Source organism: Spermophilus citellus, assembly GCF_964194105.1.
Source record: "Spermophilus citellus genome assembly, chromosome: 2".
In the NCBI taxonomy this organism is placed as follows: domain Eukaryota; kingdom Metazoa; phylum Chordata; class Mammalia; order Rodentia; family Sciuridae; genus Spermophilus; species Spermophilus citellus.
This window is the reverse complement of record NC_138183.1, coordinates 89,114,284-89,137,965: the sequence shown is the minus strand read 5'-3', so window position 1 is coordinate 89,137,965 and position 23,682 is coordinate 89,114,284. Positions and strand designations below refer to the sequence as shown.

The following is a 23,682-nucleotide window of genomic DNA, read 5'->3' as shown; positions in this document are numbered from 1 at the left end:
CCCAGTTCCCTGTAACTCAATCACCAGAGCCGACAGCCACAGGTCTAGTGGCTCTAGAGCACTGTGTTGTCAGGTTGAGGATTTCATTAGGCTAGAAGTACTACATGCATCTTCACTGACAATGCTTTCAATTCCAGATTGGTTTATCAGGATGTATATTGGAAATCTAGCTTCTTGAGATAGGAATTGGGTTGCAGCACACAGTTCAGTGCCAAGAATGATAGGGATCTGCTAAAGAGCAGGTTTTAATGCTCAGATAGGACTGTACAGAGTATTCAAGAAGGGCATGAGATGGAAAAGATGCTTCCACAGGTGTTTAGACAGGGAACTTTCCTGAGCTCCCAAAGTTTCCAGGTCTACACAGTCCCCCATCTCAGGCCATGACAACCCCACCCAGGAGTCCAGAGCAAAATTCTTGGCATGATCATTGTTTCTTTCTTTCTCATTCAATCTTCTGCCCATCAGATCAGAGATCTTTGCTTTGTGCACTTATGGCTTCCAGGAGCCTGGAATAGTGCTTGGCTCAGTAAATATTTGAGATGCAAAGGCCGGTAAAGAAACAGCAAGAAAAGCCCCTGTCTGCAAAGCAGATAGGACCCAAGGGCATTCTACCACTCAACTGCATCCCCAGCTCTTAAAAAGAAAACATGCACCACAACATCCTGCTTGACTCCAAAGGTTCTAGCAATGTGACCCAGGATGCATGTTTAACTTTTTCCTAGAGCTGGAGATTGAACCCAGAACCTCAAGCATGCTAGGCAAGAGCTCTACCACTGAGCTACACCCCCCCACACACACACACACAACCCCACCCTACCCCTGGCTAGGGTGTTTAACTTATGAGCCTCCCAGACTTTTTGGGGATTGCCCAGGATGAGTATTCTATCACAGTTCACTGGATGGACTCCCAGTGAGTGTGATGTGGTACTGGGGAAGTCCCTGGCTAAATGTATTCTCCATTTCCCTGCCCATTCCCCCACCCTGCTCTGGAATACTTGAGATCCTTGGTCTTGGTTGGCAGCCATGCCTGGGAGGAGTCTACAAAGAGGCAGGGTTGGGAATTGGGATTCCTCCACACTTCCTGTAAATAAAGCAAAGGGAGAATTTAGAGAAATTTAGGTGACATGTGCTGCATGTACTTACACCAGGCCTCTCACCCATGCTTTCAACAGCTGTGACATTTCCCTGACTCAAAACACTCCTGGATGGAGACAGTGGATATACCGATTTCACAGACTGCAGACCTAAACCCCATGCGCTACTTCTTGTTATCAGGTTATGGAATCAAGTTAAGAGTCAGTTCATACTCAGTCAACAATTAGAAATCAATATCCAAGAGCTGAGGCTGTAGCTCAGTGGTAAAGCGCTTGCCTTGGTCGCATGCATGAGGCACTGAGTTTGATCCTCAGCACCACATAAAAATAAATAAAGACACTATGTGTTCATCTACAACTAAAAAAATATATACATAAAAAATATTTAAAAAAATATCCAAGCTGGTAACTTTATAAGGATTTTTGAAAAATTGAATTGATATTTGGGCTATAGTGTGGCTCAGTGGCAGAGCACTTGCCTAGCATGCCTAAGGCCCTGGGTTCAACCCCCAGCATTGCAAACAAACAAAAATGAGATTTATCAAACATCTACTATGCACCAGGGATATTATAGATGCTTAGATTACATCAAAGAACAAAACAATGACCCTACCTTCATGAAGGTTATGGCCTAGCAGGGGAGACAGGTAATCAATGTAGTGAATAGGTACAGATGGGTACAAATCTGTTATCTTATAAAGGTATTCATGTTATGGAATCTTTATTAAGGAAGAATTACAATAATTGAAAAAATAAAAAATGTAAAGGATTCAGTAGACAAATACTCATTAAATCTGAGAAGAGGCAAAATCAAAGAAGGTCTCAGTTTCATTGTGGCAAATTTTAAAAAAACAGAGTCTGTGTGTTGCCCCTAGAAAGGGAGAAGCATCACCTTTTCTCTTGCATGCATTGTGTCCCAGAGGATAGGACAAAGTCACACCGAATAACATCTTCCTGCCACGTGTGTGTCAACTTTCTTCCCTGGATGCCACACATGAGGCCCTCTCTACACACCCACCTGTCTTACAGGCTCATGATGAGGAAGCTGAAGGTCAGAGTCCTTAAGTGTCTTACTCAGGTCCTGCTGAAGGCTAATGATGAGAGAACCTGGAACCTGGGTCCTGATGCTATGATGCTTCTCAAATTATCCCCTGCTAGACACCTAGAATCCCATGACCTGGGCTGGAGTGGGGGGCAAGAGATGTTTGCTTATCATTACTCTAATATGCATTCTTCAGGAAATAATCAAGCATTTATAATAATAATAGCTAATTTTAGGTTTGATGTACATACCAGGTCTCATTCCAATAATGTCACTAGTGAGATTCTCAGTAGATCCCATAGTGAGATTCTCAGTAGATCACATAAATTCTAAGAGGCTCTGAGAGGTTGCTTAAACGGCTCAAGATCCCAACCTAAAAGTAAGGAATCTAGATTAGACCCAAAGCCAGGCATGGTAGCACACACCTATAATCCCAGCAACCTGGGAGTCTGATGTAGGAGATTGCAAATTTAAGGCTAGCCTGGGCATCTTGGTGAGACCCTGGTCTCAAAATGAAAAATGAACAAGGATGTAACTCAGTGATAAAGCACCCCTGGGTTCCATCCCAAATACCACCCAAATACTAAATAAATAAACAGAAGATCACAATTAGGCAGTCTGACTTCTGAGGTCTTTGTTTAAAAAAAATAATAATACATACATACATATACAAAAACAAAATGATAAAATAAGTATATTTCATATTATTCCACACCAAAATCTCAGAGTATCTGATGGACCCACTTGAAGCAAATTGTCCATTTGGACTGGGATTGACCTGACATCTTCATCAGGGTATTCCACAGTACCTCCTATGCCAGAATGACAACTGCACCCTTCCATACAATGTCCAGGATCTCACTAACTACCTAATCAATTTTTTTTTTCAGTACTAGGGATTGAACCCAGAAGTGATCTACTACAACCACATCCCAAACCCTTTTTAAAATTTTTTATTTTTAGACAGGGTCTCAGTAATTTGCCTAGGCTGACCTCAAACTTACAGTCCTCCTGCCTCAGCCTCCTGAGTAGCTCAGGTTACAGGAACACACTATAATGTCTGGCTACTAACCAATGACTTAATATCAATTGATATATATATATATATATATATATATATATATATATATATATATATATAAATTGATAGATATATAAATTGATAGATATATATATTTATATATATAAATTGATATATATATATATATAAATTGATATATATATATATATTTATTTTCATATATATATATATATATATATATATATATATATATATATCCTTTAGATACACTCTCCAAAAATATCCAACTTTCTTGTGTTTCTAGAAAAAATAAATCCTAGGTGCAACCTGTCAGATGCTTTGGGGGTGGGGGGCATATTTAGGTGAGATACAGTTGTTCAGAGCTTTTACATACCTACTCTCTGTGCTTCCTTTACACCTAGACCTGTGTCCACTGCAGTGTCCATGATGCACAGGTGTGCTGATAAGACAGGTGCATTGTAGGTCTAGGATATCCCTGCTAAGAGACCCAAGCAAAGATAAAGCCAATCAAAGGGCCATTCCTTGTTCCAATGAAAGTGCCCTGAGGTGGAACACAGTCCAGAGGGCCTGGAAGATTTGCCTGCAAGGAAGAGAAAGTACAATGAGGAGGTGAGAGCCAAACATGGCACCACGCTCCTCAGTAGTGCCAGTGCCTGAGTATGTGGAGTCCTAAGAGGAAGCTGGGAAATCAGATTTCTTTTTTCTTAATAGTCACAATTTGTATTGAGTAAATGAATGGAAATCACCTAGAATGACTTCTTTTGAACTATGCTAATGAATGCCAGCAACACAAATAAGTAACAGAACTAATGTTAAAAGAAACTATGTTATTTGATTGTCATTGTTGCATTGTGTATAAAGGACGTAGTCCTTTTCTGCTCATGAATTGTTTCTAGAGTAGGAAATGGATTAGAATTAAATATGTCCTTGTTTTCTGATGTTCCCAAATCATTCTTCATCTTCCTGTTATTCTTTTTTTCCCCTCCATTTTTCCCATTTGCCCCCCCCCACACACACACACACAATCGTGGATCAGCATCCACTTATCAGAGAAGACATTTGGCCTTTGTTTTTTTGGGATTGGCTTACTTCCCTTAGAATGATATTCTCCAACTGCATCCATTTACCTACAAATGCCATACTTTTATATTCTTTAATGCTGAATAATATTCCATTGTGTGTATGTGTGTGTGTGTGTGTGTGTGTGTGTGTGTGTGTGTATATATATATATATATATATATATATATATATATATATATATATATATATATCTATCACAGTTTCTTTATCCATTCATCTAGAAAGGCATCTAGGTTAGTTTCACAGTTTAGCCATTGTGAATTGAGCTGCTATAAACATTGATGTGGCCGCATTACTATAGTATGCTGATTTTAAGTCCTTTGGTATAGACCAAGGAGTGGGATAGCTGGGTCAAGTTTTTCAAGTTTTCTAAGAAATCTCCATACTGCTTTCCATATTGGTTGCACCAATTTGCAATCCCATCAGCAATGTATCAGTGTTCCTTTTTTCCCACATCCTCGCCAACACTTATTATTTTTTTTATTCTTGATACCTGCCTTTCTGATTGGAGAGAGATGAAATCTTAGAGTAGTTTTGATTTGCATTTCTCTAATTACTAGAGACGTTGAACTTTTTTCATATATTTGTTGATCGATTGTATGTCTTCTGAGAAGTGTCTGTTCAGCTCCTTAACCCATTTATTGATTGGGTTGTTTGTTTGTTTGTTTGTTTGTTTTATGTTAAGTTTTTTTTTAGTTCTTTATATATCCTGGAGATTAGTGCCCTATCTGACACGCATGTGGCAAAAGCATGTGGCAAAAAATTCGCTCCCATTCTATATGCTCTCTATTCACCTCATTGATTATTTATTTTGCTGAGAAGCAGCTTTTTAGTTTGAATCCGTCCCATTTATTGATTCTTGATTTTACTTCTTGCACTTTGGGAGTCTTGTTAAGGAAATAAGGGCCTAATCTGACATGATGAAGATTTGAGCCTACTTTTAAGTACTCTATTAGGTGCAGCATCTCTGGTCTCATTTCTAGGTCCTTGATCCACTTTCTGTTCAAATTCCAAGTATTCTACCACTTGATTTAAGAGCCAAGACAGTACTAAGATTTTGCCAATACATGAAATAATTACATAGAGATGACCAAGACTAAAAATGTGTTAGGTCAAAATGCAAAATGTGATTTAAGCCATTTTCTTTTAAATTTATTGTAAAATTTAAAGATAATTTATATTTGGGGTACAACCCTGAGTTCTTTAAATTGAATATTCAGCAATTTTATAATTCTGGTCAGAGAGCTTGAGTCACATATATAATAAAAAATGCTTTTAATTTTGATATAGTTTTGAACTTATAGAAAACTTTCAAGAAAAATACAAAGCTGTCATAACAGATTCACCACTGATGTAGTGCCTCATGTATTCTATCTCATGCTCATATACATTTACATGGTGTGTTTAATTTTTGTTTTCATTTTCTGAATCATTTGGGAATAAATCAAAGATGTCACATCCCTTTATTCCTAAATGTTCCAATGCATGTTTCCTAAGAACCTTCTCTTACATAACCAATTACTAGTACACTGTGACGCTGAAGCCTAAACTGTTCAAACCTTGGCCTGAATTTACAGAGCTTTAAACACAATTGACCCACCTGATCACACCAGAGGACTTCAGAGGAGAGAACAGAGACGGAGATGAGCACAGTCCTTTTAGTCTGGCTTGCAGTATAAACATTCATTCCCAGTAAAATCAAGAGGACAGGCCAATACTAAGGACTTCTCAAGAGTCAAACTCAACTAAGCAATGGCAAATTTGTTGAGTATTTCAAAGCTCACAGATGAATAAACTGCTTCTCTGACTATGCCATTGTTTTTCCATTTAGTTAACCTTTTTATATTTATCTCACTTTTGCTTTGCTTTCCCCATAAATGGAGTGAGCACTTTGGGTACTAATTCAGTTTTGATTCCTCCAGACTTTCTTTCTTTCCAGAACGCCACTCTTTATGGAAATTGGTTTCAGAGTACTCAAATTATTACTTTTGTCACTTATGAGTTAGATCCCTTGGAAAAGTCACTCTGTCTCCTGGAAAAGGAGGTACTGATACTTCAGGTGAATGGTTGCTGTGAGGATAAAATGGAAACAATGTAAGAACCTAACAGGTACTTACATGCTGTAGTGCTTGACAGCGGTTAGTTCTGTTCCCTTCTTTATTGGTCTACCCCTGCTGCCAAGCCCATGCTTCCCAGAATTTTAACTAAAGTGACACAGACAGCCACATAAGCCTTTGATAACAGGTGGGCATTATCCAGATGACAGGGGCCACGGCCAGACTGGCTGCTGGGAGTGCTCTGGCTGGCCTTTTGTGGTATCTAGAGTTCAGAGGGAGTGTTGAAAAGTAAAACCTAACTGCAAAAAGACAATTTTTTAAAAAGCAAATCTCCAAGTACTTGCAATTTGAAATATACTTTTAATGTAAACCCAGAGGCCCACACATACTAGGCACATACTTTACCACTAAGCTGCATCCCAGGCCCAAATATACATCTTCATTGTTTTTTCTTTTATTTTGGATCATCTGAATAACTGGTGATGGTTAACTGGACTTAACCAGCTTGTAAACCCCCTAGAATTAGATATTTATGCATTTATATATAAATATGTGTATTTAGTATAAATTATTTTATACATTGAATATTTTTAATATTAATAATATTTATTAAATCAATATTATTTGGTTTACTTATTTATTAAACTACTTCAAGATGAATAGACAAATGTTGATGCATAATACATAAAATGTTCTTCAAAGAAGAGGACAGCCATGGGAATTAAAATTATACTGTAATTTATAATACATATACATATACTGTAACATATAATACATTGTGCTAGCATCAGCCAAGCATTATACACAATTTTTTTTTAAATTCATTTTATTCCTTTTGGAAATGTTGTCACTAAAAGAGTGTCCTCACTATATAACCATATATACATAAGGCAAAGAAAACAATCCCTCACCCTGCATTTTTTTAAACTTTCATACTTTTTATAACATTTAATTTTTAGGTGTAGTTGGACACAATACCTTTATTTTTTTACTTATTTTTCTGTGGTGCTGAGGATCCAACCCAGGGCCTTGCACGTGCTAGGCGAGTGCTCTACTGCTGAGCTACAACCCCAGCCCCTTAACTTTATACTTTTAATAAACATGGAGTGGTTTGAATTTGGGTTCTCTTTAATGAGCTGGTGCACATATGGTCCATGGGTTCTTAGTCTTCTTAAGCCAACTCTTGGAGGTTAGAATAGGATATAAAAATGACTAGACTAAAAATTCCAGTGATTGGTTTGTCCCACAATGGTTTCAATATTTAAATAAAATTTGAGGGGTACTGTGATTCAAACAGATCAGAGGGGTCAAGGGACAACTTTAGAGTCCTTGGCGCAAGGTATTTCTTATTGAGCAAGGACTGTACATGACCAGGGAAGGATTTTAAACGTCTCGTAAAGCTGAGAGGGCCTTTACACCTCATTTCTGATCCCATTTTCTATTTCCAAACTAGGCATCAAGAGTCATTAATTCTGGTATTGCAAGAAAACTTTTCATTAGCTCTGAGAGCTCTTTAAGTACAAGCCTCAGAGCCATGCCATATTAACTGAAATTTCTCTGGATGTGACCATTGTTTTGGCATTTCAGGATCATGGTTATATGTACAATTTATTCTACTTAGGTTTCAGCTTTTGCTTGTTGCTGGTGTCGTCAGAGAACACAGGCAGATGTTTCAGTATCTTGTACTCAGTGCCCTCACTTGCACAATGATATGCTCTCAAGTGTTTTTGCACTCTTTTCAGACTTTTTGTCCATAGCCAATGGGCAAAAAAACACATTAGGTTATTGCATTTTAAAAGATTTCTGCAAAAATGGATGGCATTAAAGGTTTATTAACCCACACAAAGAATGGAAGGCATTTAAGTCAAGTTTCTGCGATTATAATCATAAATGGTAAAATGAAGATTTTTCTTTCCTCCTAGAAAGTAAGGATCAGTCATGACCTTAAGCTAGATTGGGTCTCAATTTCATGGAGGTTATAACAGGTTGCAGCAAATGGTTTCTTCCAACAATTTTGCAATGGAAGCTTTCCACATATATGCATTGTTTATCCATACCTCTCTCAATCACTTCCAAATGGGCTTCTTGCCTTTGGTAACACAGTGACTACTAATTATAGCATTTTGTAATTATGGGGAAGAACTAATGAAAATTCCCAAGTCTTATTCATCAGTAAGAAGCATTAAAGGGCTAAAGCATAAAGTTTGAATGGTGTTGAATTATGTGTCAGGAACTATTCCAAGTGTTTTTGAGTACAGTAACTCAGGTTTTAAAAATCCTTTAAAAAGGCAGGCTGGGGATGTGGCTCAAGCAGTAACGTGCTCACCTGGCACGCGCAGGGCACTAGGTTCAATCCTCAGCACCACATAAAAATAAAGATGTTATGTCCATTGAAACCTGAAAAATAAATATTAAAAAATTCTCTCTCTTCCCTCTCTCTTTAAAAAAAATCCTTTAAAAAGAGCATTATCCGCTTCATTTTATAGATGAAGAATCTGGAACACATTTGCTTGCCCAAATTCACATGTCTAGTGACTCAGATCAGAACACATTTTCTGTAAAGGGCCAAGTAGTGAATATTTTAGTCTTTGAGCCACATAATCTCTGCCACTCTGGCCTTGTGGAATAATAGCAGCAATAAGAAGTACAGAAATGGATGAGCATACCTGTGTTTCAACCAAACTTTATTTCTGGACAATGAAATTTAAATTTCATATAATTTTCACATGCCAAAAAATATTCTCCCTTTTGATTATTTTTCAACCATTCACAAATATAAAACCTATTCCTAGTTCTCAAGCCATATAAACAGCCAAAAGCTTGAGTTTTGCCTTAAGCTGTAGTTTGACATAATTAAGAGGAAGAGCCAGGATTTGAACCCAGAAGCAAACCTTTATATATAGTCTTTATCATGATACTAAAAGTAAGTTAGGCCCTTTATAAAACATACAGCTGAATAGGAAGGAGAAAATAACAACCACCAATTAAAAACCACAACTCAAAAGTAACCACTAGCAATAGTTGGTATTTTCTCTCATTCTTTTATCCACTGTTTTGCAGTATTAAATTTTATCATTCTGCTTTTTTTAAAGTTTTTTAGCTGTAGTTGGACACAATACCTTTATTTTACTTATTTTGTGTGATGCTGAGGATGGAACCCAGTGCCTTGTATGTGCTAGGCAAGCCTTTGCCGCTGAGCCCCAACCCCAACCCCTACTTTTTTATTTATTATAAGCATTTTCATGCTTCCACAGAAGCCACACAATTATAATAGTTTGATACATAGTAGTTCAATTTAAAAAGGCTAAAGGGAAATCCTTATTTTGAAAGAATTTTACAGCTCATGTTTTCATAAAGCACTTTTTATTAAGTGACCACTTGGTTACCTTTCACTAATCTGCCATTTCTGTTGAGTTGGAGGATTTTTTAAAACAACTCAGCCTGAAGTAGGGATGTAGTGAAATGGCTTTCTAATGACCATTGTTCCTTTATTACCTAGATGACTCTAAACAAAAGGCTAATTTTCCCCACCTCCATTTTGCTATAGGGACAAACCAGGCAAGGCACTGAAGATAGCAGGAAACAGTTTTATTTGGCTGCAGCCAGGTTCAGAGGGTACAGCCTTTGCTGTAATCAATCAATCCCCTGAACCCCAAGTTCAGGGAGTTTCAGAGTTTTTTACTCAGCATGTAAGGGGAGGGGCTCAGAAGTTCATAGTCTGCAGAAGTTCACATAATGCAGCTTTTTCTTTCACTGTTCTGGGCATGTTAACTCTTCAAGGACAACACCTGAGAAGGGGAGAGCTTCTTCTCCCCTTTCTTTCCTCCCCCTGCCAGCTGTTACCATGGAGCCCAATTGTAACTTATCTTAAAAATGTAGACCTCTCTGTGAAGCCCAGCTCAAAGCCAGAGGCCTTTTTGCACATTTCTTCAAAGTACTATATTGGATGCGTTTGGTTTTTGTTGTTGTTGTTGTTTGTTTGTTTTTATTAGTTGCTCAAGACAATACAGTGATCTTGACATATCATACATTTGATTCAAATAGGGTATAACTCTCATTTTTCCACATGTACAGATTGCAGGATCACATTGGTTATACATCCAAGTGTATACATACAGCAATCCTAGTGTCAGTTGTATTCTGCTGCCCTCTCTATCCCCCCTCCCCTCCCCTCCCCTCTCATCACTATTCTCTACCCATCCTACTGTGACACTTATCTTTGGATGCGTTTGTGATAACTAGTAAGGAGGTGTTCAGCACCTGGAGTGCTGTTATTTTCTCGGCCAGTGGCCAAGTAAAAAGGATGAAAGGAAAATAGGAAGTTTATCTACATTGGACTCTTTTTCAGAGATTCTTTTGCTGACAGCCCTAAAATTAGTCATGGTGAAGAGGGCTTTTCTGTGGAGAAAGGGGGTACCACTTCAGTTTGTCCAAGTGTAAGACAGAGATAGTTGTATACACTGCACCTAACTTGTGCCTGGCTCACAGTAGTTGATCACTTGATAGGAACCAATCCTTACTTTCCCTGCTCTACCAACAACACTCCTTCCCTCAACACTATTCACAAGAAGAGAGCTATTTCACTAAGGTCTACAGAGAAAGTATCACGCCTGTGCACCACAAGTCTTCTTTCCAGAAGTGAACATGGAAAGCCTAGGATGGAAATCATTAGAAGGATAAAAGAGGTGGGTGGGCCTGAACCAGAAGCCTCCACTCCGCCCTTCTGGCCCCTCCGGCCCCACCCAATCTGGTTTCAGCCCAAGTCATTCCGGAGATTATTATAGAAGTTTCCAAACTGAAGCAATGCCCAGATTTCCGCCACAGCAGCTGGCATTTTGACATCAGCAGAGACTGTTTTCTTCTACCCAGGTACCGAGGACCTTCAGATAGGACATCAGAGAATTCAGAGCCCAGACAGCTGGTGAACAGAACATGGAGCTGACAAGTACAGCAGCCCCCAAAACCGAGGGCTTCAGCAACACTGGCTTCCGGGTGAGCACAACTTTCTTCTTCTGTTTGAAACCAAATAAATGGAAAAAAAAATGCTCTTTCCTTACCCGCTTGGCAAGTTTCTTAAACTTAAGCAGTGGGATTACTGGGCCACTGTCAAGAATTTTAATGTCACATTTAGCCCACTATTTTCTTCTTGGGTTCTTTTGTGTTGACAAACCTGAAAAGTCTCTTTTAATGACTTAGGGTTGATCCAGACTTGCTCTGTCGCTAGGAAACAAAACTGCCTTCTCCTCCCTTTCTTCCCCCTCCGGCTCACAACATGGTTGCAGTATTTACCTGCAGGCATCCTTCCAAAGAATGGGGGGAATTCCATCTTGAATAGAGCAAGCATCTCAGAACTCCTTCCTTCTAAACTAGGTCCCACAGCCCCTGTCTGATAGTGGCCCTGGTGCCTGCCCCAGAACAGACGAGCAAGTCAGTCTCCTGTCATCAACCCAAATGCTGCTCATCCCAGGGATGGGTGCCACAGTCTCAGAAGGAGGCGTATTAAAAACACCAGGCAGGGTTGGGGTGTAGCTCAGTGGTGGGGTGTAGCTTGCTTAGCATGCTCAAAGACCTGGATTCTATTCTCAGTGCTGCCTGAATAAATTAATTTAAAAATTAATTATCCCTTAAAAAAAAAAAAACAGGCTATTCCAATTTGGTGTAGGATGGGATTTTCAGAGTTGTTCCTGGGTGTGCTTCTTTTCTTGCCCTGACACTTAGCATGAGAACTTTGGAAAAGACACAAAATCTGCAATGAGCATGTGTGAGCAGCCCCTTGGGCCTCATCATCACTAGAAGGACAAAACAGAACTTCTGGGTTCTGTTTAAGAAAAAATAATAAAAGAAGAAGGGGGAAAAGGACTTTGACATGAACCCTGATGCTAGCTATAAGTTACTATCTCTCCGAGTCCCAGTTTGTCTATTCAATAGTCACAGGGATGTCCATCTGATAGTAAATGGGAGGAAAAACTTCTACCCTTTCAGGTACAATTCCTAAGGCCTGTGAATTAAACAAATGAAAACTGAGTTAACAGGAGAAAAGTATTACAAATTTTAGTAACTTTTTAAATTTCACATGGGAACCTCACAAAAAAGTGAAAAGCCCAAAGAAGCAGTTAGACTTGAGAGTTTATGTATCATTTTAACAAAGGGTGTCACATTAGGAGAAGTGACTAGACAAAGGAAAGAGGTTTAGGGCTGTTCAGGCCAATAAATTTTGGGAAAGCAACTTGGAAATAAATGGCAGGGGGGGGACGACTAATGGTAGATAAAGCTGATTCTGGGAAGGTTTGCTTTTCCACACTTACCGCCTGGTGAAAAGGGTTGTTCTTCTCTTCCTTTTATGGAACAAAGGGACAAGGGAAATAATATGCCTTGCTTTTAGGAAGATGAGGGAGGGCAGGGTGTTCACTCATATCTGCTCCTTCTCAGTCACCTTAGTTCAAAATATTCTTCTGTGAGAATGGCATGTTTTGAAAGTGGCATACCCTGGTCCCCTGTATGAATATTAAATGATGGAAGGGGGCACCAGGTATGAAACCTGTTATAAGTTAAGAGAGTGAAATGAGGGGCTGCATGGGGGCAAAGCAGGTCTAATAGTGAGAAAAAAGCTGGTGCATATCTCTGGATCTTGTATTTACCAGTGCTAAGAAGGGACAGCAATTCAAGAAGGCAGGAGACACTGTTTTTGCCCTTGAGAAGGAGAGCAGGGAGCCTGATGTTGTGGTGCACACTTGTATCCCAGCTGCTCAGGAGGCGGTGGCAGAAGGATTGAGAGTTCAAAGCCAGTCTCAACAACTTAGCAAGGTCCTAAGCAACTTAGTGAGACCTTGTCTCTAAATAGATAATAGCAAGGGCTGGGGATGGGACTTAATGGTTAAGCATCCCTGAGTTCAATCCTGGTACCAATAATAATAATAATGATAACTAAAAGAAGTAATAATAATAATTAAAAGAAGAGGAGGAAATGGAAGAGGAGGAACAGGAAGAAGAGCAGTCTAGAGGCTTGCACCAAATCACTTTGCCTCTATCCCATCCCATCCTTTCCATTCTCTTGAGTCATAATAAGGCTTAATTTGTAAATAAATATATAGTTGGTGCTGGGCGGTCTGTGGAGTCCATGACAGCATACAGAGGGAGAGAGAACTGCAGTTAGGACTTAACAAATGGGCAGGCATTTTCCAGGCAAGCAGGAGGGGGGTGGGTCCACAGAACACTGCAGGCAAAGAGAACTGTCCCAGAGCCTAAAAGAGAAGAGCATGTGTCTGGGGTGGGGAACAGGAGGCAGGGGACAGCACAGACTGGTGCCAGATCATGTGGCCTCCATGTGTGCTGAGGCATGAGAGAGGGAACCACTCAAAACTAAGATGACCAAATTATTTTTTAAGTGAGCCTAGTGGCCCTCTTGAAGGTGAATGAAAATGGAGAGAGATTCGTGTGCAGTTGGGAGATCAGTTAGGAAGTCAGTATAATCATCCAGATGAGGCCGGAGGCAGTGGACACATGCAGGGACGAGGTGCCAACACAGGTAAGAGGCTGTTCCTCAGGGGCCATCTGGAGTCAGGATCAGGGTCTGAGCGCTGCTCTGGCTCTCAGCCCTCCATCTTCTCCTGTAGGGTAAGATAGTAATGGTACCTCAGGATTGTTGAGGGAATTAACTGAGGTAATACACATAAAAAGTGTTTGTAACACAGATATACACATTTATGAAAACAGTGCCGAGCACATAGTACAGGCAAAATAACAGTAGCTCTTGGTGTTGGGATTGATTAATGAGTGAGGAGTCAGTATGAGATGTCAACCTGGAAGTGCTTGCCTTTTTTAGACAGAAGATCTTTCTTTTCTTTTTTTAAAATTCTGTTTGTTTGGTCGGTTTGGTTTTAGGGTTTGTTTTGTTGTTGTTGTTGTTTTGTTTTTGTTTTTGTTTTCCTCTTTTCCCTCTCTCGCGCGCTCTCTCTCTCTCTCATTAGAATAAGGAACAGAATGAGTTTCATCTGAGGCTGTTGGTTGAAATTTGAGAGATTCCAGGCATTTTGACAAGAGTGTAGATCAAGTAGGGAGTTTGTGGTGCACATCCACCTGGAACCTAAATCACACAGATTTGGAGGCTGTTAGCATGGAGATGGACAAGGGTGTGGGTAAGACCACCACAGAGGGAAACCTGGGACACACCAGAGTTTAAAGAGTTGGAGTGCAGAGAAGGAAGCAGAGAGAGCCACAGGTAGGGACAGAGAAGCAGAACCAGGAGAGAGAGAGATGTCTGGAGAACTCAAGGAAGACAGAACTAGAGGGTTCATAGGAAAGACCCCTGGGGTGGTGTTGGGGGGGGACATGGAAGAGGCCACAAACACATTGCATTTGCCAAATAATAGATTACTGGTGACCTGGGGCTGGGGGTGAAGGGGGGAAATTTGTGTTATGTGTGGGTATTAGACTAGGGAAAAAATGAAGGCAGCATGTATGCTCCTCTGGCAGGGGTAAGAGGAAAAGGCCGGGGGGTGGTATTTTAAATTGTTATTATTGTAAAAAATAACATACATAAAACAAATAAAACCAAGTATACAACTTTTTTTTGGTACTACAGATTAAACCCAGGGGTGCTTAAATACTGAGCTAAGTCTCCAGCCATTTGTTGTTGTTGTTGTTGTTTGGGGGGTTTTGTTGTTGTTGTTGTTGTTTGTTTTTTTGAGACAGGGTCTTATTAAGTTGCTTAGGGCCTTACTAAATTGCTGATGCTTTGGGATCCTCCTGCCTCAGCCTCCCAAGCCCATGGGATTACAGGCATGCACTAATGCACCAGGTTGTCAGATATACGACTTCTTAAAAAGTGGACTGTGACTCAGATCAGAGAACAGGGAATTGATATCCCTCAGTAGCCCAATCCCTACACATGCTCACTAGTACCTCCCTCCCCAACTCCACCCAGGACTAACCACTGTCCCAACTTGTTGTCCTAGTCCTCAACTTCTGAGTCCCCAAAGCAGCACTTGCTTTTTTGACTTTATATAACCAGAAACTTACAAAATATATTCTTTGCTTATCTTTGAACATACATGGAATTAAGCAGGATTAATTCTTTTGTATCTGGCTTCTTTTGCTTGTTTTTCAGCCATGGTGTTACAAGTGACCGCAATTATCCAGTTTTAAGAATACATAGTCCTCTGTCTGGTAAATATTCCACAATTGATAATTTTACCCTGTGGACATGGTTGTTATTACAGTTGAAGTTTTTTGGAACTTCTACAGAAAACACAGCTGTGAACACTCTTGGACATGCTTTCTGGAGCACTGTGACAATTTAATCAGGATTGTGCTCAGGAGTAGAATGGTTAGGTCATCAGAGTACATATACACTTTCAACTCTTACTAATAATGCCAAACTGTTTCCTAAATGACTGCACCAATTTACATGTCCATCAGCAGAGCGTGAGTTCCTGTTTATCCTCCACATCTTCACCAAAATTCAAATGGATTTTTAAATTTCAGCCATTTTGGTGGGTGTGTGGCCATACAGTCATGCATCAATCAACAGCGTCCTTCATACATCATTAGGCAATTATGTTGGTGTGCAAACATCCCAGAGTGGACTTAAGTGAAACTCCATGGTGTAGGCCAATTAATTGTCCTGGCCTCTTGATTCAATTGAGATGTAATAAACTCAAGGTGTACAACGTTGCTGCCAGTGTAACAGCACACTGTACAGTATACATTTCTATCTTTCTTTTTTTTTCTTTGTAATCACAAAGACCATGCTCTTAAAATAACAACAACAAAAAAAAGCATAGTATAGTAGATATATAAACCAGTAGCAGTCTTTGTCATCATCGTCATTATTATCATGCACTGTACCTCGTTGTGTGCACTGCGCTTCTCCACACTGGCAGTGCAATCCATTTGTTTACACCAGCATTATTACAAACACAAGAATGATTCCTCACACTGTGAAATCACGATAGCTACAATATCACAGGTTAATAGGCATTTTTCAGCTCTACTTCTGTCCTTTGGGACCACCATCACATATGTGGTCTGCCATTGACCAAAACATCATTATGCAGCACAGGACTCACTCACGTCATTGAGGTTTAAGTTAACTTTTCCCATGTTATTGATCATCTCATGCCAAATTTATAAAATACCTGTTCAAGTGTCCTGCCCATTTTCTCTACTTGATTTTTTCCTTTTTCTTTGTGATTTGAAAAAGTTACTTAAGTGTTCTGGCTACAAGCCCTTTGGCAGTTATGATTTGCAAATGTCTTCTATCACCCTAAAGATGTCTTCCAGTCTTTAATGATTTATTTTGATGAACAAAAGTTAGTCATATCATGGTCCCATTTGTCAGTTTCTTCTCTTTTCCTTTTCTTGCTTAGGGAAGTGGCTGCGTAGGGTGTGGCATGTGTCTGTAATGACCGTGACTAAGAGTTTGAGGCAGGAGGACTGCAAGTTGGAGGCCAACCTGAGCAACTTAACAAAACCCTGTCTCAAAATTAAAAAAAAATAAAAAGGACTGTGGAGATAGCTCAGTGGTAGAGCTTCCCTAGATTCAATATTTAGTATCACAAAATAATAACAATAACAATAATAATAATGATTTTTAAAAATTGTAAAGCTTCTTATTTTTACATTGAGGTCCCTAGTCCCCTTGAAATTGAGGTTAATATGTATTGTATGGTGAGAGTCAAGTTTTTTTGGTTTTCCTGAATTTATTTATTTATTTATTTATACATACCAGGGACTGAACCGAAGGACAATTAATCAGTCCTCTCTAGTTTTCACTTTGAGACATGGTCTCATCAAGTTGTTTGGGCCTCACTAAATGGCTGAGGCTAGTCTCAAACTTGTGATCCTCCTTCCTCAGCCTCCCAGGCACTGGGATTATAGGCATAAGCCACCATACCCAGGTGAATGTCCAATTATTTCAGCATAACTTTCTCAAAAATTTTTTCTCCCCACTCCATAAATAGTTCTAAAGTGTTCATATTTGGGGAAGGCTTTTATTTAGAATAAGGTGACTAAAAGTTGTTTCCAAGCTAAAAGAAGGAAAGGAAGATCCGGAGAAGAGGAGAGGAGGTTAACAGGAAAGGAGGTCACCCACATCTCAGAATCTTTAAAGATGAAAATTCAGGCAAGCTTTTGAAAGAGCACTTTTATTAAAAGGTTCCCTTAGGGTTCCATCTCTAATGCCCTCCCCAAGAAAAAGCATCACCTTGCTACAGATGCCCCTCAGAGGCACAGAGACTGGTGGCTCTGGAAGAATGTTCGTTCTGAAAGAACGATCAAGGCTTGCCATCAGAGAAAATGCCCATTTATTGAGGAACAGCTCTGCATATTTATAGAGCCGGGGCTGGTTGAAGGGTTTGACAGTTGGCATGAGGTGCTTGTTGATTGGTGGGTAAGGATAATGTGAGCCAGCAGGGCTAGTCTGATTGGTGGGTAAGGATCATGTGAGGCAGCAGTGCTCACCATTGGATGGCAGGATCATGTGAGCCATCAGGGCTCACCGTTGGACGGCAGTATCATGTGAGCAGCAGGCCTCACCATTGGATGGCTCTTCTTGGGGGATGGGGAAGTTAGTCTTTTGAGCTGGGGCTACTTCCAACATTCTCCCCTCTTTGTAATTAAATGAGAGTGGGCTTTGACTCATTCTGGCTGCTTCCTGCTGAAATGGGGCTGTGTGGGAGAAAGATAGGAGGGAAGTAAGGAGCCCCCACAGGAGGGCAGAGAAGACCAGTATAACTTCAGGAACCAGATCAACGAAGGTTCCTTGCCACCACAGATCCATGATGATGTCAGTCCATTTGGCATAGGTCTCAACTGGAAGTATCATCAGTAGCCAGGAGTTGGTAATTCCTGAGGAGAAGCTGCTTAAAAGCTTGATTAGAAATTTTTTACCCACCTGAGTCTGAATGAACTTTATGATAAAGGGAAGGAACAGGCACAGGGAGTTTTTATAGACCAAATCTAATGGGGTCTCTGGGTCTGCAAGCTGCCTTGTTGGCACAAGGGGGGTTAAGTGTTTAGCCTTGAGCGGGGGCTTGGGCGTTTGGGCTTGAAGCAAACAGATGATAAAGAACCAGACAGAGGGTTTGAGAAGCCAGGTCATCCTCCAGCTAACTTTGTTTGGCATGACCTGCAGAACAGCCTGTCCTGTACCTAACATCCTCAATTCCATTCTTCATTCCTAGCTTCCTCCCCTCTCTATTAAGGCTGCTCTTCAAACTTTCTCCTAACCGGGTGTACCAGCTTGCTTCTCTCTTTGCCTTTCTCGAAGGTGGCCAAGGGAGGACTGTGGCCCATTGTTACCATATTTCCCTTTGAGAGCAGTCAGCTCTCTCCAGGTTTTATGTAAAACACCTCAACTTTAAATACTGATACTTGAAATTCTTATGAAACTAGGAGGGTAAACAAAACACACATGTTCCTCCTTAGGCCCAGAAGGCAACTGGTAAAGTGCTCTCTTACGATCACACTTATTCAGGGGTTACCATGCTCTGGACATCTAAGTGGTTTGTCAGAAGGACAACACACAACAGTCCCACTACCGGCCAGATTCAAGCAAATGTGTGTGTGTGGGGGGGGGGTCTGGCTGGTGGGGACCCTTAGGGTCATTTGCCTTGAGTCTTCAGACATAGGGCAAAGAGAAAACCCAAGAGGGGCCAGAAATGAGGGGGAGCATTGACAAGAGTACTTAATGACAGGTGACGATTGTTGGTGGCTCTTCTGATGAAGGTGTAGGAGTGCTAGGCTTAAGCCTGGAAATATGAATCCATGGGTAAGTTGGTTATTAGGTAGTTTGAGTTTGGCTGCCAAGGGAGTGCACATAGTCACCTGAGCAGGACCCTCCCACTTTGGTTTTAGAGGGGGCTTTTCCCCGGTGGGCAATAGTAAACAAGTTGACCAGGTGTTAAAGAAGTAGGGTTTTGAGAGAGACTGGGGTCAGGAAGAAGCCAGTCTTGATAGCACCAGAGTTCAGAGCATAGATGGAAGAGGAGGGGCAGAGCATAGGTTTCAGAGATGGGTAGGGGTTCTGTAGGCAGAATGAGGGGATGGCCATACATGACTTCCAAAGGTGAGAGATTAGAAGGCTTCTTTGGCAAGGCCCTAATGCACAATAAAGCCAAGGGGAGCACCTTTACCCAGTGAGCTTGGTGAGCTTGGTGAGGGTCCCTTTAAGGGACTGATTGGTCCTTTCAACCTTTCCAGAAGCCTGGGGGCAGTAAGAGCAATGGAAATGCCAAGGGAGTGATAGCATGTGAGCCAGTCCCTGAGTTATCTGCAAGGTGAATTCTGGGCCATTGTCTGATTGGATAGAAGTGGGTATCCCGAAATGGGGGATTATGTGAGTCAACTACCATAGAGGCCTGCTTGTTAGAAGTGGGAAAGGCTTGTTTTTATTTGGGGCATGTTGGTGAAATCAATCTGCCAGTGTGACCGCGGTCCTAATGAGAAGGGAAAGGTTTAGGTTTTAATGGAGTATTGATATTGGTTCTCTAGCAGATCTGAAAAGCAGAAGTGATCTTTTGCAGGAGGGTCTTATCACATGGGGAAAGAGTGAAAAAGAAGTGAAGGAAAGTAGTGAGACTCTGTGGACTAGAATGGAATAGAGAATGAAGAAACTGGAAGAGTTGTTGGGGATCTTTGGGCCGATCCCCGGTGATAACGAAGAGTAGCGGAGAGGAGGTAAAGCTCTGGAGGGCAGCTGATCTAGATGCTTGATCGGCCTTGGAATTCCCCATAGTAGTAAGGGAGGAGTCAGTTTGGTGGGCCTTGCAATGGATTATTCCCAGTTAGGAAGGCAGCCTGGAGGCTCGTAGTAGGCCAGAAATAAGTGTGGAATTAATGACTGCCGTCCCTCTGGTGCTCAATAGCCCCCTTTCTTTCCAAATGGCTGCGTGGGAGATCAGGATATGGAAGACATATTTGGAATCTGTATATTTCCCTCTGTTAGCTTGCATGCCCTTGTGGCAGCTATGAGTTCAGCTTGTTGGTTGGTGGTATTGGGTGGGAGAGGTTTTGCCTCTATGATGGATGAGAGGGAAACGACAGCATACCCTGCCACTTTAACCCCTTTGTGTAAAAAGGAGCTACCATCTGAGAACCAGATGGGGTCCGAAGAGGGCAGGGGTCCCTCAGAAATGGTGGTAGGGCAGGGTAAAATCATCTCTAATACCTCCAGGCATTTGTGGATGAGATCTTTTGAGGGAGAAGATGGGAGGAGGGAGGCAGGGTTTAATGGAGAGCAGGGCTGAAAAGAGATGGAGGGATTTTCAAGGAGAGACAAGGAGGGATAGAACCCTGGAAACAGAAATTGACTGTAGCCCCTTGTAAGCGAGGATATCCTTTAGATGGTGAGGAGATGAGATGTTAGCAGGGAGCCAAAGGTAAGCTTGTGTGCTTCTTTCTGGAGGTCATGGGCTGCTGCTAGGGCTCTGAGACATGGAGGCCAGCCCTTGATGGTGGAGTCAAACTGTTTAGATAGGTAGGCCACTAGTGCAAATGTGGGGCCATATTCCTGGCCCAGAAGGCCCAGACTTTGTTCCTGTTTTTACATAGAGAGTGAAGGGTTGGGAGAGGTCAGAGAGATGCAAGGTGGGTGCCCAGAGGAGGGCTTTTTAAAGGGCTTCCCTACCGCTGGGAGTAGGGGTTCATCTTGGGGGCCCTTGGCCAGATTATATAGCAGCCTGGCAAGGAGGGAGAAATTCAAAAGTAATCCAGGCCTTGAAGTACCCAGCCAAACCCAAGAAGGAGAGTCATCTTTGGTCTTTGGTGTAGGTATAGACACAATAAGCTGTTTTCTGTCTGCTGTAATGGCCTTTTTCCCTTGAGAGATAGAGAACCCTAGATACATACTATTTGGGCCTTTTGTGGAGAGGCCCGATATACCTTTAAGGCCAAGAAATTAAGTAGGAGAACTGTGTCATCTGTTGAGCACCCTTTGGAGGGGCTAGAAGAATTTGTAGAGGTTTGCAAGAGGTGCAGAGAGCAGGATTGGATCGGAGCAAGAAGAAAGGCTGGAAGAGATCTCTTAGAATGGAGGGATCCAGGGACCCAAAAAGGGGCCATCTGCTTTGGTTGTCTAAGGGATAAGTGGGCCAGGCCTGGGTGCTATATTTGATCCAAGAGGCATTGTAGGGGGGAGTCCACTGGCAGAGAGGACACATTACCCATGTAAGGAGGAGGGAAGAGGACACAGAAAAGGAGGAAACTGATTTATTGGCAAAGGGGGCATCCCTGCTAGAGCCAAAAAATCAGGAGTGCCTAAGTGGCAGGTTTGAGCTGCAGAGATTGGTCGTCAACGAATCCTGACAGTCGAAGCTCTTGTCCTGGATGGAGCCGGAACCATGGGAGACCTTGGCCAAGACTTTTCGGGACCCCTCCTGGAGAGGCCGGATACTCCCAGGGCCAGAAAGAGAGGAGAGGAAGGGGTGGGTAAACGTCTCTCTAGCAGCTGAGTCTTAAAGGTGAGAGGACTAGGACTTTTGAAACTGCCCAAGGAAGGAGTCCCTGAGGGCCACCGTTGCCTTAAAGGCTGTGGTGAGGTGCTTTCCTCCCCGCAGGTGGGCAAAGAGATTTGCCAGACGATTATCAACATATTGCAAGAGGGTGGATTTGGGCACTGGGGGTGAAAATATTGGAGGTTGGAGGCCAAGGTTTGTCCAAAGAGGTGTGGACTATCTCAAAATCCCTGAGGAAGGACAGACCAGGTTAAAGGCAAAAAGATATCCTTTAAATCTATGACTGAGAAGTGGGTGGCAGTGTGGGGGATCTGAGACAGCAGAGTGTATGGGCTGGGAACCAAAGGATATATGGGCCTAAAGGAGGTGTTGATGAGACAGCTTTTTTAACTGCTAGTATGGGAGTATTGTAAAGGGAATGAGCAGGACGAAGGTACCCCTTGCTAAGAAGGTCCTGAATAATAGATTGTAGGCCCAGAAGAGCTTTTGTGGACAGGGGGTATTGAGCTTGATTGGGGAAGGTGTTAGGATCTTTGAGATGAATGTTAACTGGTGGGCAGGAAATGGTGGAGGGGGTGTGGGTATCCCATACAATTGGGTCAACCAGGTTAGTACGGTATTTCATGTCAGCCACACAAGTGGATCAGAATGGCCAGTCTTCTACCAAAAGGGCCAGAAAAGATGAATAGGCAAATTCTGGGGCCTGACTGATGCCAGGATCCCAGATGTTGATTGTTGTTTTGAATTTAAAGAGAATATCTCGGCTGAGCAAAGGAACTGGACATTGGGGCATAACTAGGAATGTCTGAGAGAATGGGAAGTTGTCTATGGAACAGAGTAATAGGGGAGTCTTTCTTAGATAATTGGTCTTTCCTCCTACCCCAACAATAGGAGAGATGGATGGCACTGTTTGCCCCCAGAATTCTGTCAGGACTGAGAAGGTAGCCCTGATGTCAAGGAGAAAGTCAACCTTGTGTCCATCCACCTGAATCTGCATCCTGGGTTCCTGTCTATTGATTGTTATGGCCGGGGACAAGGACCCAAGGCACCATCAATCGATTGCCATGCCAAGAAGGTCAGAGGGTTCCCTGGCCATAGGCCTCCTACAGGATCTGGGACAGTCAGAGCCCCAATGACCTTGTTGTTGACATTTAGGGCATGGAGTACGTGGAGTGCATGATGCGGGGCATGCCCTGGCCCAATGTCCCTCCTTGCCACACTTGAAGCAGGCACGGGGTGGGGGGGGGGTCGGTGATGGGCAGTGACCTGAGGAAGCACCCTGCAGGGTCTGGGCGGGCATAAAAACCTTAAAGGCTACCGCCAAGATCTCAGTCTGGGGGGTGGCAGAGCCTTATTCAAGCCCAGATGTCGGGGTAGCTCTGTGAGAGGAAATATGTCATAAGGACATGATGGAAATCTGGGGTTTGGGGATCTAGGTTACTGCTGAAGGGCTTTTATAAGCCAATCTAGAAATTCCGATGGGGTCTCTTATAATTTTTTGGAAATTGATGGCTTTATGTGCCGCTTTTTTTGAGCCCAGCAATAATACACGTGGAGAATCAGTCCCTACTCTGTATGCCAGCTTGTGTATTATAATCCCAGTTGGGAGTTTGATCTGGGGCAGCAAGTGGCCCCGGAAGGTGATTGGGATTAACTCGGTGAGTTTCATCTGCATGGGCTCTGGCAAGTTCCCAGATTCTGTTACGTTCCTCAAGAAGGAAAGTATTAGCCAATAACATATATGTGAGGCTATAAGCCTGGAGGACCCATTGAAACTCTCTTCTGTGGTGAATGAGCCCAACCTTAGCTCGAGTTGTGTGAGGTCATTCATAGGGAATGGGACATGTACCCGGATAATGACCTCAGGTCCAGCAACCTCTCTTAAGGGGGCCATGGTTTGTGGGACTAGGGAAT

At 42.0% G+C, this 23,682-nt stretch overlaps 1 protein-coding gene across 3 annotated transcripts in view; it reads left to right on the top strand.

Moving 5' to 3' along the window:
- LOC308640216 (solute carrier family 28 member 3-like) overlaps positions 1-23,682 on the top strand; it is a 129,943-nt gene that overhangs the window by 16,029 nt on the left and 90,232 nt on the right. For all 3 annotated transcript variants that reach the window (XM_081278456.1, XM_081278454.1, XM_081278455.1), the window contains one exon: positions 11,186-11,308. In XM_081278456.1, coding sequence (XP_081134582.1) covers positions 11,249-11,308 — 60 coding nt within the window. In that variant the 5' untranslated portion in view covers positions 11,186-11,248. The remainder of the gene's footprint in view (positions 1-11,185; positions 11,309-23,682) is intronic.